We start from the raw sequence: 16,187 nt of genomic DNA on the forward strand, positions 1-16,187 counted from the left end.
TTATATTTTACTAATTATTATATTTTTCAAAAGTACTCTTCCTTTTATTGAATAAAATGATAATATATTGAATTTAATGATAAATCATGATTGGATAATAATATCTTCATCAAATAGAATGACGATTGGCTCCAGTTACAGTGCTCGGTAACCATCATCACAAAGAACGTTACATTCAAACATCTGACTGAATGGAACGGGAAAAACCCGTTGCAAACGCATGCGCGATACGGTGCTGTCTGAGACAGAGAGTGGTTTGTATTTCTCATGGTGTTTATAGGTTATTTCTAGAGGCAAAAACGGTATCGATTTAGAGGTTAAGTTCAATTTATAAATTTACAATATTACATTATTATTGCAAGTAAATTTCATTTACTGCAGATTCACTTTAGAAAAGTAAATAGCAATTTCCCAAGTAGAAAAGTGTTAAGCCTATCTATGTTAAAAGCTGAAATGGTACAATTTTGTATCACTAAAATACTAGGTAGGCTATTACAAATTTTTGTTATACCGTAAAATAAATAAATAAATGAATAAGCATTATAAATAAATGAAAAGTTGCATTAGATAATAAAATTTATTATATAATTATTTTCCACAATAATTATTTTTCATCTGTCCATTAAAAATACTTTGTTGGAAAACACATAGCCTACCTACTTGAAAGAATACTCTTTAGCTACTCTTTTAGTTTTTCATGTCATTTTCTACTTACTTTCTCATTCAATTATTATAATTTAACAATTCAAGTTGTCCTATCAAAGTACTATACTACATCATAAATAGACATAAACTATGTACCTATAATTGTTAATTATTGGGCAAACATGAGATTCTACAATAATATTTAGACAATTTGGAACTAAATTAGGAAGTTGAAAAAGTTTTGGGCAATAGCCTGTTTTTTCTTTCCCGATCATTGTATTATTTAAGCTAATCTAATAAATAAATAATATCTAACGTTTGTTTCATGTAGGATATTGATTAAATCCAAATCTCAAAATCCATAGAAGTTGGCTACAATTTGCTAGCAATCATTAAATCGCTTTATTAAAGACCTACTATCCACGAATGCAACATATTATTAAGACTTCCTTCAATTAAGATTTCGGTTGTTTAATAATAATAATATCGTGTGACCTGGCTGGCTCAGTTCTGGTGTCAGAGTTTTCAGGTCGCAACAGATCAATTTTAGGGCCTCTGTTTAATGAACAGATGGCCTTTTACCAAAGAACATGAATATTTTTTTAAAAAGAATCAAAGCATGTAACTTTAATGCGTAGACATCTTAAGCAACATTCTTTAGTAACTAGCAAAAAAATGAGTAATGAAATATCACATAATATTTCTTATTTATATAAGAACTAACTTATACATTTCTATTACAACTGAAGTGAAATGTAGAAATTTTGTTTGATCATAATTTGGCCAAGGATATTACTACTACACGGAAATAGTTCGTGGTAATATAAGGTAATAGCCTGCTTTTATTATTGATTTCAAATTTTATCAACTTCTTAACATCTATATATGTATAGAAACGAAAAGGCAATGATTCATTCACTCATTCAACATCAGCAGAACTAAATATCTACTAGACCAAATACTTTCAAATTTGGCATGCATGTTCATTTGGCCTTCTAAAGGCGCACTAAGAACGGGGTTTTTCCAAAGATACGCCCAAAATCTGTGTATTCTCAGCTTTTTCAATAATAAGCTTTTCTCAGCTCATAATAAATACAGTGTGTTATTACTTAATGTCAGTAAGATAAAATTGAGAAGAACAATCTGTTGAATTACATGTTTCAGAATATTGAAGTGCACAGAAAAGACAAAGAGGTTGTGTATGGCCAGAGCGACGATGGGACTGGAGAAGGGGACTCCCATTCACCCAAAACACAACAGTCCCTTCCACAACCATCAACCAAACGCCAGCAAAGCTGGAAAACTGGTTATGATGGCGAAGTTGAAGGAGCGGGCGCAAGAAGAGGCAAACTTGTCACTTGCCAATATATTGAATGAAGAAGCAGTGAGGTGAGCTCATAGTTGAAATAATGGTTCATCACTTTTTCAAGAAAAAATGCACAAAGCTCAATTTATGGGCAATATCTGGCTGTTCAACTCACTGATAAAACATTGCTGAAAAAGAAATTCTATGTTATTGTACCGTAATGTTTCTAAACGATTCTAATGGTAGAATCTCTTCATAGCATCCTTGCCTGCATATGTGTTCGGAGAATGTATTGAAAGTTGAATATAAGGCAAGGTTAATTTCCATTAGAGTTAGATATTTGCAATGAATTTTCAATTTGTAGAATATAGTGATGGTATGGAATCGAAATGTTTTGGTAGACTGCAGAATAGTTTTTATTTTATTTTTATAATCAAGTTTATCATAATTAACTGTCTCCATATTGGTGTATATATATATTTGGTTCAATTGAGATCCGAATTCAAATTTTCAGAGACCCGGAAACCATGCACAGCTTATCAGCAGTGGACGCCAGAAGGGCGATGAAGAGGGCGAGAGGAACAGCCGAGCCGGCCATTCCCCGCACCCTGGAGGAGTTGAGGGAAGAACTTAGCCAAGTGGGTCGTGAGGGTTTACGACTCACGACTGGAAACACAGAGTTTTTCCTCAACGAGCCTATAAGGGGTGCGGACGGGGAGACGTTGGCCGAGGGCTTCGTCAGCCACAGAATACTACAACATTTAAGGAGGCATCCAGCGGAGGCGTCTCACATTCTTATGGACGCTACGTTCAAGACTGTCCCCAGGCGACCACAGGGGGTGCAACAATTTTTCTAGACATTCTTCTAGTGTAAGCAAACGATACTAGTACAATTAATAATATAATAAGTTACTTATCTGAAGTACGGTAATTATTGTAAAAAACACATATCACAATTCGTCTGTTGGCGAGAAATGAATAAGCCCGGCTTTATACAGATTGCATTTCAAGAAGTAAAAAGTCCAATCAAGTGTTTAATTTTTTGATAATAGTCAGTGAAAATCCGAAAGTATTCCACCTTTGAGTACCACTTTTTAATAACTATTATTCAAAAAACTAGACTATAGTGTCGTCGAAAATAATTTAAAAAATAATTATCAACTAATAGTTTGTGATGGAAAGTAAAATGAGCATGTACTCGGATTATTAGAAATAGCGAAGAGTTGTTACATTCTGATCCTATGTCATTTTTAATGTTAGCCTATGTACACTTTTAAAAACGCACGTTATATTCAACTCTTTTCAGGCAATTTGGAGGCACGCTGTAGCCGAGGGCCTGACCAACGTTATTCACAACAATTTTGATGCGAAAAGATTTGTGGAAATACTTATGGCGCTCCCGCACCTTCCGCCCCATCAAGGACCTCCTCATGATGACCGGGTCCCCCCATATGGCATAGTTGATGGCTTGAATGCCATAAACAATTATGTTGATGAGGGACTCCTCGACCATCGGTTGACGAGAGTCATTGCATATGTCAGGAGGTACGTATACAGAGTGTTACAGGCCGCCATTTTGTTTTATGAATTTGAAAAATTATATTAATTTTAAAGCTTTGTCTAGTTATAAATTATTGCGCCAGTTTCAATTTCGTAAGTTCAACTATTATTTAGAAGCAAAATAAGTGAAAAAAGTAAAATGGCCGCTGAGTGAGTAACTGAAGACTTGAGGACAATTTAAATATGATATTTATATATGTTTCTCGCCCAGGAACAATGTCCTAGAGTATTGGTAGGGAGTTCGTAAACACTATGTACCGGTATATAACATTCCATTCTATTTTTCTCTATGAATCTTGTGATGTTACAAATTCTCTCTATATAAAATCGAATCCAGAAACTTATTCTTATTCAGAAACAGTGAACCCATTCATAATATCTTTCAAGATATTGCTGAAAGGAACCGATAGCTTTTCTTTAGGTGATGGGTGAAAACTATCAAACCTTTTGGAGAAAATTGGTACTGTAGCACGGCAATCTATAAAAAAATGTTTTTAAAACATAATTAAAACAAGTTAAATATTCTCTTTTATGAAACATTCAAATCTAAATAATGTAAGTCCTAAAGTATGTTTTAGTTTCTGTTTTATTAGGCGTTGCTGCAGGCTATTGTCTATTCGAATGAGGTAGTGAGTTATCAAACATGACCAGAGCCTCGAGTCGTTGTTCGTTTTGTTCGAAAATTACGTTCTATTGCTTTGATCAATCAACTTGAAATTTTCAAAAGATATTCTTCGAGAAGAACACGACGATCTGAATTAAGATCGAGTTCGTTGGCTAAGGAATTGACTTATTCCTTTGACCTTTCTGAGAATGTAACAGGATAACATTGAAAGTGCATAAGAAAAGGGATTGTTGGACAGTATCATTACAAAATGACAAATGAGCTGGATTCTTAATTTAATTATATGATGCATGCAATAATCAATATATAATACAATAAATGCAACTGAACTACTTTTCTTGACTTTTCACTGCATTCAATAACACAGCTGACAATACTGGAAACTAATAATTTAAAATAACAGATCACAAGTTTCTCTGTAATTTTATTCTTGGAGGTGGAAATAATTTCTTTTATTGATTTATTCAGGTATTGGGTGGGGGTGATTGGCGTGGAGAGCCTCTCCACCTTGCAGGCACCTCGGAGGACTAATAATCACCTCGAGAGCTTCCACGCTAGGATGTTGGCTGCATTCGGCGTCAACCTGGATGTGTGCAGTTTTATACTTAAGTAGCTGCAATGATACATTAAAATTGCATTATAAGATAGGTATTTTACTTCCAACATATTAAGCCTACTGGCTGTCATGATATGAAATTAACTCTACCACACATAATGAATGAGTAAAATTAAAAATTGTTGAACTTTATTCATATGTCACGCTACCTTCCTATTCAGAATACATTCTACGGAGGTTAATTTTTCACATTCCTATTGGCCATTGATGAATATCCGAAATATTTTAGAAGTTACTTACACTCTTACTCTTAAACACAGTTGCTGAAATGGTTGTGACATTTGTCATACCATTGGATTAGCCTACCAAGAAGTCTTCTCCATAAAATATGCCACCAGATTAGTTTAAGTGGGCTAAGATGTTGTTTTGGAGCTCAAGTTATTATATAAATGATTATTTATTGATTTTGTCATTCATACAACAAGCACATTATCAAAATGATAGGGAGAGGAAAAAATAAAGTAACCTTGTGCTATTCCTCTCCCAAATGCAGATAGCACATACTGTAGTCCGAAATAGGTTAGGTCTTGTAGTTCTTCAATTCACAAAATTTCCAGTCCTCAAGTATTTTCACAAAGGAGATTTTCAAATTTAGATGCTTCAAAACTGAACATAGAAGATATATTTCACATTATTATAACTAGAATAGGAAATATTTACATATTAAAAATATAAATTTGAAGAGTTACCGAAAAACAAACGGTTCTTGTTTTTTTTTCAGGAAAATTGAGAGAAGTTGAGAGATCATCATTTGATGATATACAACGTATAGACAGAGACGAACCGCAACGAGTGCGTAGGGCTCGAAGTGACGACAACAACGCCAACTCTGATGCAATCAGGATGGCGCTGCGGCGATTAACGCGCCAGGAAATTACACTAATAAATTTCCTGACGACGGTGAGCCATTGTGCTGACAACCTGATAGAACGGGGATTTGTCCAACAGCACAATGGCCTCCAGGAAGCGGTCGTCGTTGACGAGGAAATAATTGAGTGGATGTTGCCAGTGGCAGGAGAGGAGGTGGTGGTGGCAGCAGAAAATGTAAGGCCACCTGCCCGACGCCGCCGAAGAAGACACCAGGGAGTCCTGCAGCGTCCAATCGAAGCCCAGCAGCAGCCACATGCAGCCCCACGGTTGAGCAATTGCGTGATTTGTTTGAACAATGAATGTACGCACATTGCTCTTCCGTGTGGGCACATTTGCATGTGCGAGGAATGTGCCGAGCAAAATCTATTGCACATGAACGGGCAGCCCCGTTGCCCACTATGCAACATACATTGTACACACTATCAGAGGGTGTACTTAAATTTTTAGTAAGCAGCAATAAGCAGGTAGACTCAACTCACACTTTCACCTGACGCGAGTCAGGTCGAGAAGAGTCTCGACTCTAGTCGAGAGCATGTGTTTCCAAATGGTGACACTCAGACCAGTCGATTCTAGTCTCCGCGATTGTCACCATTTGAAAACAAAACGAGTCTCTTCTCGGCCTGAATCGCGTAAGTGTGAGTTGAGCCTAGTCATCAAGGAAAAATAATTATTGTAATGTAAAGTATATAATACAGGCTGTGCGAAAAGTCCGAGAACGGCTTAATATCTCATACACAAAAAATGTGATTTGACGGTGGGTGTGATTGGTTCCTGTACTCTTTCTTCCCTTTCTGCTTTGAATATTATTGATTAATAATGTGAATATCTTTGAAACGGTTTGAGATGTCGATATGCGGTTTTCGCAATTTGTTTACTCTTGTTAAGGTTAACCTGTAGATAGATAGATTGGCCTAGATAAATGCCGTTTATTCACACTTAGATCGATAGATGAATATTTTATTGTTCAGTTCAAGCATACAATACAAATTAAATACAATAAATAGAAGTTCCATCCAAATAATTCAAAAGTAACCCAATAAAAAGTTCTTAGGCATGGCCTAAGAGTTGATAGTTATTATCAAGGTGAAAACATCTTAATCTCATTGTAGGCACTTGTCGAACAGATTAAAAATAATGATCACAAATTCCATTCCCGAGAAAAAGTTTAGTAAGGAACACTAAGTAAGTATAGTAGAAAGGAACACTAAAATACTTTCAACTAGAATAGTCATTTCACTAGAATAGTGCCAAAAATTGAATGTCCATAACAATTGTTATTTCTTGTTTGGTATTACAGAAATATATATTCATGTAATTGGATGGATATTGTATTGCAAATCTTATCTACTTTTATATTTAGCCCATTAACAAATATCAAGTTCAGTGTCACAGTATTGATACTATATCATTGATGGTCATATTATTTCAACCAAATTTCCATTCTCTGTTTATCAATCATTTTTGACATAATTTTACCAATAATTTATTCAGAAAATCAGGTTATTCATTGTGCATGAATTTATTCTGATATTACAGAGAGCTTCAGTATCTAGTTACTGTATAGCATTATAGAAAACGAATAATAAACATATGGGCTGAATAAACAGTAATTGACTGAGAAGTGAAAGCTTTGTTTAAAGTGGAGCCTTTAGCATTTGTCTGACTGTCTTTGCAATAATTATGCCTAAACAAAGGCCAAGCTAAAGAAGTATAATTCAAATGTATTAACATTATAGCTCGGCCAAGCCTTGTTTGATTATAATGAATTATTCATTTTAATGAATTATTCATTTTAATGAATTATTCATTTTAATGATTATTCATTTTAATGAATTATTCATTTTAATGAATTATTCATTTTAATGAATTATTCATTTTAATGAATTATTCATTTTAATGAATTATTCATTTTAATGAATTATTCATTTTAATGAATTATTCATTTTAATGAATTTTGTATAGCCTCTCATTTTTTATTAATAGGGGAGCTGATTCACTCATTTATTTTGTAAAACCTTTTTTTAGTAAAGCTTTTAAACCAAATTTGACAACTTCTGATGTGAGTGACATCTTCAATGAATCAATTCATAGTAGCCAAATAATTTTCATTGTGAATCTGCAATAATTATTGTGGTGTCTTTTTATTTCATATCACAATGTTTTAAATGTAAGCTTATACTGTACCATGCAGAATCGAAACATGTTCAATTATTTTGAAGTAAGGTAAGTCAAGATATCAGTACAAACTACATCTATGTTCCTGATTGAATAACACATATATGCTCAGTTGCAAAGATGTATGTTGAATTTCAAACATGATATGGAGTGGCTAGTCGATTGGACTAGATGCTTGCTTTATGATTCAGAGGCCCGGGTTTAAATCCATTGAGGACATAAACACGGGTTTGTAATCCCATCGACAAAACAAAATCTTCTATAGCCTATGGGTGATTTACTCCAGTCCAGTGTCAGCCAGTGCATGTTTTGAACATTATAATTTAGTTCAATATAGAAAGAATAAGAAAAATGTAGAGAGACAAAGCTGGTAAGAATGTTATAGCACGCTAGTATCAATCTTCAAAACGTCACGGATCTAGTGTATATGCTATATTAAGGAGCTATAAAGACTGGGTACACGCAGTCGCCATTTTGAGTCATAGCATAGCATTCGTTTCAACTGCTTGTATTGCTTTGTCAGTAAAGGGTACTATAATCCTATTTTATAAATACTTAGTTACTTTTTTTCACTAAAATGAGTCAAACCGTTTTCAAATTAGTTTACAACGAAGCTGCAAATTATACTATAGTGAATATTACCATAGTAATATTGAAGATTTACTCAAAGATAATTATATTTTTTTCAAACTTTAGGTTTCAATTTAGGAGAAGTGAGTGAGATAGATGTAGTTAACGCTTTCACCTTTCAAATATTTGAAGAATGATAGAAGTAGTGGTTCAGATGGTACACCCATTATTTCATCAAAGAATTGAAGAAATAACTAATTTTACCATTGTTGTAAATATTTCATTTGTCAATTAGAAGCAATGAATTTCCTCTCATCTGGAAAGAAGCTAAAATCACTCCTATTTATAAATCATGCAAAGAAAATGAGATAGTAATTCTAGATCTGTAGCTATTAGTGGAGCTAAAGTCATCAGTTTCAAACAACATTCAGTTCCAAGATTATTGGTTTTTTGAAAAGGTTCTTGAAAGTGTTTGAGCAATTAAAGTCTTGTACATAACAGTACAATACTCAGTTACTAATACAGTAACAATCTACTCATTAATGTAGAGTTGCCCAAAAGCTGGATTGCCTCAACATTTTGGTGGTCATTTAGAGCCTCTTCATAGGTCCTTGCTGTTTTTACAATTATCTCCTTGACTGTCTCCACCTGAAGGTCTCTATGAAGGTCGGCGTTCCTGATGAAATATGGAGCATTGACAGCATTTCGAAGAAACTTGTTTTGGAATCGTTGGATGATGCCAATATTGCTCTCTGCTGTACAGCCCCACAGTTGTGCACCATACAACCAGACAGGCCTTAGAATTTGTCTGTATTGTAGGTTGATAAGCTTGAATTCCTTCCTATCAGCCAATACATTCTATGATACTGTACTTGTAGTTGAGCTCATCCAACTTTTTCGTAACATGGTTTCTCCACCGAAGCTTGGCATCCAGAGTAATGGCACATATTTTGCCTCGTTTGCATATGGTATCACGTGGTTGTTGATTCTGACTGGTATGCAATCATGCGGTCTGTTTGTGAGCATTATTATATTGATTTGTTTTTCATGAGTCAAAGACACTGGGTACGGTACTGTCCAGGTACTTTCACAAAAATGTATTACTCACTACGTTGAAAGCTTTTTCTATTTTACTAATTGATCATCTCAAAACAATATTACATGGATAATTGACAATATTGTAATGTGAACTTACAAACTGTAGGCTACCATATCTATTATAGGGTACCTAATATAGGTAAGTGTTGAAGCTGAGCAGTAGCTTGGTTTACAATATTATCACTACCTACCTAGTTTATAGGCTTACTTACAAATTCTCCTTGATATCATGAACTCTCTATAATGAATATTAATATTGTCTTAAAAAAATACCAATCCTAGTGGCTTAGAAGACTCACTATTACAATACACTAGTAACGGCGAGTCTTCTAAGCTTGTGCAAGCTACAGTAGTATAGCCTAGGCCTATATCTTTTTCTCATCCAAAATCGGACTGATATGAATAATTTACTGGCCTACTCTGGTATTGATAATTTTTACATCTAATAATAATCCATGCAGTAGTGAGTAGACTATTAATTATGATTGATAGAAACTTTTTTCTGAAGACTGCACCTTTTCAAAACTAATAATGTTGAGGCACAGAGTTGAAGGACTGTAGCTGGACTAGTTTTGTACGGTACCAGGTTTTGTTTAATTTTATACAAATCATTTCATTTTGTTCTGAACAATACGTTCATTTTTTGAATTTATCCTTGTTAGAAAAATATTCTCATAAATTTTATAAGCCACTTCAGTCCTTCAGTGATGTTAATATAAATTCTGTCCAAAACCATACAACATAGCGTACGGATGTAATTTGAATTTGGCTCCTTCTTCTGTGACTCAAAATGGCGACTGCGCGTACCTGGTATTTATAGTTCCCTAATTTATAGTTCCCTAGCATTGTTATTAGCTTGGTTGTGACGTCAAGATGGGTGGATTTGGCAGTAGATGTTGGCTTCAGAGGCAAGACCTCTCAGCTTGTCTATTCTATAACTGGTCTATGGTTCCACCGATCAAATAATAAATTAATCACAAAATTTCATTCAGGAAGAATAAAAAATTGACTCTGACTTACGATTGAGTATCTGACATTTCATCATTTCTATATTATTTTTTTTATTTTTCAGCATTTTTTATTTGCTTTTTGTTTACTCTGTAGAAGGCATTTCTCCAATGATCATCCAGACATCCACCATTTTTCTGTTCCTACTGGTTTATGATGTTCAGGAAACAAGGATCAAGGATGCAAATACGAATTTTGTGAATAAAACAGTGTTTAATACACAATTTCCAAGTTAAAGACCATTTTAGGATTGAAATAGTCTTAAGTTCTTAATTATTTTGAAATCAATTACTCTGTGGTTTTGCGAAGTATTCAACATAAAGTGCTTGATATGAAGTGATATGTTTGGGAAAAGATGGCGATCAAAATAAAAGTGAGTATCGTAGCCTATTTTTATCTTTCTATCAATATTATTATCTATCACAAAATTTATCATTTTATTAATTGTATACTATAGATAGTGGATAACCAACTTTCCTGATTATTTTAGATAAGGATTGCATATTGTTATGCGTTAATCTGTGCATAGTTATCCTACTTATTTCAATTAGTCAATTTGTTGCTATAATTCAATGCTGCACATTAATAATTTCAAATTCTTACCTAAGTAGTCAATATTTTTGACCAGATTAAAATGTTATATAGTTCTATGGTATTTTTATAAATAAACCCGATTGTTGTTATACCATCAAACTTGACTAAACCAGCTTTCCATGAGCTCATTTAGCCTATTGAATAATTTCTATTTTGGTATTCCAGTTCGGATAGTAACAAATATTTAGGACAAAGAAGTGCCAGTGGATATAAGTTAAGATTGCTTATTACATTTTTTAAGTTGATATTAGGCTATAGTGTGGATTTTTAATGTTGAGACGGGCTTGCTCCACTAACTCAACTTCTGTCGTTAATTTAGCAAATTTTTTAAATATGGATAACATGAAAACTAATTCATGAAATTCTCAAATTGTATTGAATTTATTTGGCTGCACTTTAGTAGACCTATGGGCCGCGGAATCTAGCATTGAGACATACATAGATCGATAGAGGAGATCAAGAAGAGATCAACCATGTATAAAATTGTTGTCGATTTCCAAGGATTAGCTAAAAAAACATGGCGGAAAGTTCAAAATGTTCATATAAATTTTTTTTTATAGCCTAATTTTTTTGACTACAATATGTTTTAACCCTCCTAGTACCACGTTGGGTCGTATCCGACCCCAGGCGCCATTGCTTATCGGTTTGTGGGCATGTTGGAGGGGGAAATGTCACCCCCTTCCATGTAACCTTTCCTTCAGTATTTCTCCAGGCACAGACCAGAGCTTAGGTTCGTGATAAGTAAACTTTTTTTATTATCGCCAATTTAAATGTTAGGTGTCAAGTACGGGGTCGCTTCCGACCCCACATGGCCTTTCTTGTTCAACTTATTTCGATGCTTATTGTTTGAATTACACTATTCAATTTGCGTTCTCGTTAAGTGGAATAGTTATTACACACTTTCAGCTTGTATATACTTGATCGTGGGTAATGATAGAAATGAAATTTCAACTTACACATAGAAATGAAATCTGTATAGATGTATAGAAACACCTTATGAAGTTCCCAGAGAGAATATAACTAGTTTATAAATTATAATGGATTGTTTCTTTCCTATCTAGGCATGTCTTCACGTATTTCTATGCCTTTTTTATGCAGATTAGTTTTTAATTTGTAAATACCAGCAAGCTTGTTCGTGGTTTAACCACACTCTGATGTAGATTTAGAACCACTGGAAAGCTGGAATTTTGTACTCATATTATAAAAAGTTCTTAATCATTCAAGTGTTTTTTTCCCTTTTAAATATATGAATGTTCAAATAAATAATATTTTCATTCGAATTCAAATGAAATTTTGTGAGGGAAAAATCATAATTGGGGACTGGGTCGGAAACGACCCCACCTGGTCTTCTATGTCTCATGCAACCACGTGGTACTAGGAGGGTTAAACTAGTGCAATCTTATGTAAAATTAGACGAGGAATTCAATGAAACTAATTTCAGGTTCCGTTCGTAACTTCAGCAGTTTTTGAGATATTGCAAAAATGTGAGAAAAAGTGCAAGTTTTTGGTTTAAAAGAGGTGAACCTGTTTTCATGTTGATTGATAGGTATTTTAAACTATTGGATTTAGTAGAATGATAAATTCTAAAGAAAAAATGTCCAGTCACTTGATAGCCTAAACTCAAAATAGTTTGAGATATTTGGGCAAATAAAATTATTGCAACTCCATTTTTTGCTACCTAGGGAGAACTTAGGTTAGAAAAAGCTTAGATTGAGGAAAGCTTAGGTTGGGAGGAGCTTTGATCAGAAAAATATTAGGTTAGGGGAAGATTAGTTTAGAAAAAGCTTAGATAGGGAAAGCTTAGGTTAGGACAAGCTAGGGTCAGGAAAAGCTTAGGTTAGGGAAATCTTAGTTTAGGAAAAGCTTATAAACCTATTAAGAAAAAAGCTTAGGTTGGGATAATCTTAGATTAGGAAAAGCTCAGGTTGGGAAAAGCTTAGGTCAGGGAAAGCTCGGGTTAGGAAAACTTGCATTAGAAAGAGATCAACTTAGGAAAAGCTTAGGTTAGGAAGAAGCTTAGGTTGAGAAAAGCTTGGATTAGGAAAAAGCTAAGGTTAGGAAAAGCATAGGTTAGGAAAAAGCTAAGGTTGGGAAAAGCTTAGGTTAGGGGAAGCTGGGTCTGTGGAAATCTTGGGTTAGGAAAAGTTTGGATTAGAAAAAGCTCAAGTTAGGAGAAGCTTAGGTTAGGGGAAGCTGGGTCTAAGAAAAGCTTAGGTTGGGCAAAGCTTGGGTTAGGAAAAAGTTGAGGTTGGGAAAATCTTTGGTTAGGAGAAGCTTGGGATAGGTAGAGCTTAGATTGGGGGAAGCTGGGTTTGGGAAAAGCTTAGGTTGAGGAAAGCTTGGGTTAGGAAAAGCTTAGATTAGAAAAAGTTTAGGTTAGGAAAAGCTTAGGTTAGAGGAGGCTGGGTCTGGGATAAACTAAGGTTAGGAAAAGCTAAGGTTAGGATAAGCTTAGGTTAGAGAAAAGCTTAGTTTAGGAAAAACTTAGCTTAGGGGAAGCTACGTTTGAGAAAAAGCTTAGGTTAGGGGTAGCTTAGGTCAGGAAAAGCTTAGATTAGGAAAAATCTAAGGTTAGGAAAAAAGCTAAGATTGGGAAAAGCTTAGGTTAGAAAAAACTTGGGTTAGGGGAAGCTTAGGTTAGGAAAAGCTTAGGTTAAAGGAGGCTGGGTGGGATAAACGTAGGTTAGGAAAAGTTTAGCTTGGAAAAAGCTTAAGTTAGGTAAATCTTAGGGTAGGTAAAGCTTAGATTAGGGAAAGCTTAGGTTAGGAAAAACTAGGTTTGGGAAAAGCTTAGGTCAGTAAAAGCTTGATTTGATTCAATTATTTTTACAATCTTTTAAAGCTTCTGAATTGCATTGGAAGCTGAATAAAATGTGATCCTCAATATCGGTCTGCACTATGCCTATGCAAACATATTGAACTCTTCTAAAGCTAAAATACTACATTTTCTTGTATTTTTTCCAAATATCTTAATAATCTATAGAATTTTCTAACCTCAAATCTATTTTAATGAATTCCCTGCAAAAATCCCAATGAGATTTAGCCAATTTAGTAGTCACTAAAAGTAGTAAAAAAATTGCATGGTTGCCTGTAAAGTTGGTATACGGGCGAAAGTTTTACGTGACAACGACTTTGAGTGGTAAAATAATTTTAATGTGAATATTCATTCCTATAGTAGGAAGAAGGATGAAATAATAGTAACAATTTAAAACATTTATTTATACAAAAAATTATATTTAAAACATTAATTTATACAAAGAATCTCGCACTGAATTTCATATTAACAAAATTTTATTTTTACCTTCACACATCCTCAACGAAATCACTCTGTCTCTCTCGCTCTTAGGCGGGCTAACTGTGCTCGATTCAATTTTTTACATAGCAAGTCGCGCTCATTTTTTCAAGTTAAACAAATTATTATTGGCTGAGAAACGATTTATACTACTTTTGTGATTGAAAACTACCACAACATTGTGATTACTACAACATAACCTATTCACTTATACCTATTATACTTACACTTATACACCTATTCACTTATACTAATTCACATAACCTATTCACTAAGTAGTGGCGCAGTCGCAGGAGATTGCTCCGTTTCACTCTCTCTCCAGGTGAATGCCTTGCTGCTGCGTGCGTTGCTCGCCACTGCTCCTATTCGTGCTCTTTCCAGACGACCGTGAACCGAAACGAACGCTCTCACTCGCTCTCATTGTGAGCGCATAACGTGGGAACGTAACGCAGTTTCTTGAAGTGTCACCCGGCAAACCAATTTATAAGACGTTTTCACGTCAAAAATTAAATATGAGAATTGAAGAGTATTGAGTGTGCAATTTTTTTATTTTCCCAAATAACTCAAACAATTTTGAGTTTAGGCTATCAAGTGACTGGACATTTTTCCTTCTAAAATTTATCATTCTACTAGATCCAATAGTTTAAAATACCTATTAATCTTCATGAAAACAAGTTAACCTCTTTTAAAGCAAAAAAATTGCACTTTTCTGCATATGTTTTGCAATATCTCAAAAAGTACTGAAGTTACGAACCTGAAATTAGTTTTATTGGATTCCTCGTCAAATTTTACATAAGATTGCACTAGTTTAAAACATATATTAGCCATAAAAAAAAAATATTAAAAATAAAAAATTCATATAAAAATATTGAACTTTCTGCCATGTTTTTTCAGCTAATCCTTGGAAATCGACAACAATGTTTTACATGGTTGATCTCGTCTTGATCTCCTCTATCGATCTATGTAGGTTTCAATGCTAGATTCCGCGGCCCATATACTAAAGTGCCCCCATTCATTTCACGGTACAATGACCTAACTCAAGTGCCGTTTTATGGCCACCCCATCTACCGTCAAATAGGCCTATAAAGTTAGCTTACCTACATTTACCGTTTCATCACTATTGTAATTTCATCAATTAATTTACATTCATTAATCTACATTTATCTCCTTATCAGTCCATATCTATCAATTCGATAATCTTAGTCTAAATTGATATTAACCAGTTTTTGTGTGATTTAACTACTATGGTACCATAGGTTTATAACAACTAAATTTTCAATTAAGCCTGTATTACAGTTATTAATAATTGTGTGATTCAAATAGCTTTACACGATTTCTAGCTCAGATAATTAGGTACCCATTTTAATAATAGCCTAATTCAAGTTAATACTAGAAACGGCCAAGTTATTAAGCTTGAAAGTTGAAGAAACTGCTAAAACTAAACAGTTGATATAAAATTTAATGTAAGCTAATACATAACAATATGATTTATTTTAATGCATTTATCGCGTTATGTATCAAACCCAATCAGGTTGAACCGTATTGTTCTAATTGGTCTTCGATCAGCATCGCTAGCCTAGTCGGGAAAATTCACTCAACTTACTTTATGAATTGAGTTCTTCCTCAATAAGTTGCAGGGAAAAAATATTATATATATATATATATATATATATATATATATATATATATATATATATATATATATATATTTATTTATTTATGAATCAAATTTTGTTACGAGTCTAGAAATTCTCAGTTCAAACACTATTTTACCATTTAGGCCTACCACTCGATCTGTTTCTTCTATTATTTTGTTGCAAGTAGAATT

The 16,187-nt window shown here is 33.9% G+C and overlaps 2 protein-coding genes across 6 annotated transcripts in view; both read left to right on the forward strand.

The window, feature by feature from the left end:
• Positions 1-282: 282 nt before the first annotated feature.
• On the forward strand, positions 283-6,067 carry LOC111044506. Of its 4 annotated transcripts, none has more exons than XM_039421082.1 (5): positions 283-484; positions 1,810-2,034; positions 2,466-2,821; positions 3,258-3,496; positions 4,605-5,212. In XM_039421082.1, the coding sequence occupies exons 2-3, from the start codon at positions 1,847-1,849 to the stop codon at positions 2,806-2,808; spliced, it is 531 nt and encodes a 176-aa protein (XP_039277016.1). In that variant the 5' UTR covers positions 283-484; positions 1,810-1,846; the 3' UTR covers positions 2,809-2,821; positions 3,258-3,496; positions 4,605-5,212. The 4 variants fall into 4 exon arrangements, with proteins under 4 accessions (XP_039277016.1, XP_039277017.1, XP_039277018.1 ...); XM_039421083.1 differs by lacking the exon at positions 283-484 and adding an exon at positions 1,275-1,473; XM_039421084.1 differs by lacking the exons at positions 283-484; positions 1,810-2,034; positions 2,466-2,821 and adding an exon at positions 5,474-6,067 and having other exon boundaries at positions 3,264-3,496; positions 4,605-4,745.
• Positions 6,068-10,590: 4,523 nt separating this feature from the next.
• LOC111052869 (serine/arginine repetitive matrix protein 2) overlaps positions 10,591-16,187 on the forward strand; it is a 34,879-nt gene continuing 29,282 nt past the window's right edge. For both annotated transcript variants that reach the window (XM_039421087.1, XM_039421086.1), the window contains exon 1: positions 10,591-10,846. In XM_039421087.1, the coding sequence (XP_039277021.1) occupies positions 10,829-10,846 (18 nt within the window). In that variant the 5' untranslated portion in view covers positions 10,591-10,828. The remainder of the gene's footprint in view (positions 10,847-16,187) is intronic.

Source organism: Nilaparvata lugens, chromosome 2 (genome assembly GCF_014356525.2).
Source record: "Nilaparvata lugens isolate BPH chromosome 2, ASM1435652v1, whole genome shotgun sequence".
Lineage (NCBI taxonomy): Eukaryota > Metazoa > Arthropoda > Insecta > Hemiptera > Delphacidae > Nilaparvata > Nilaparvata lugens.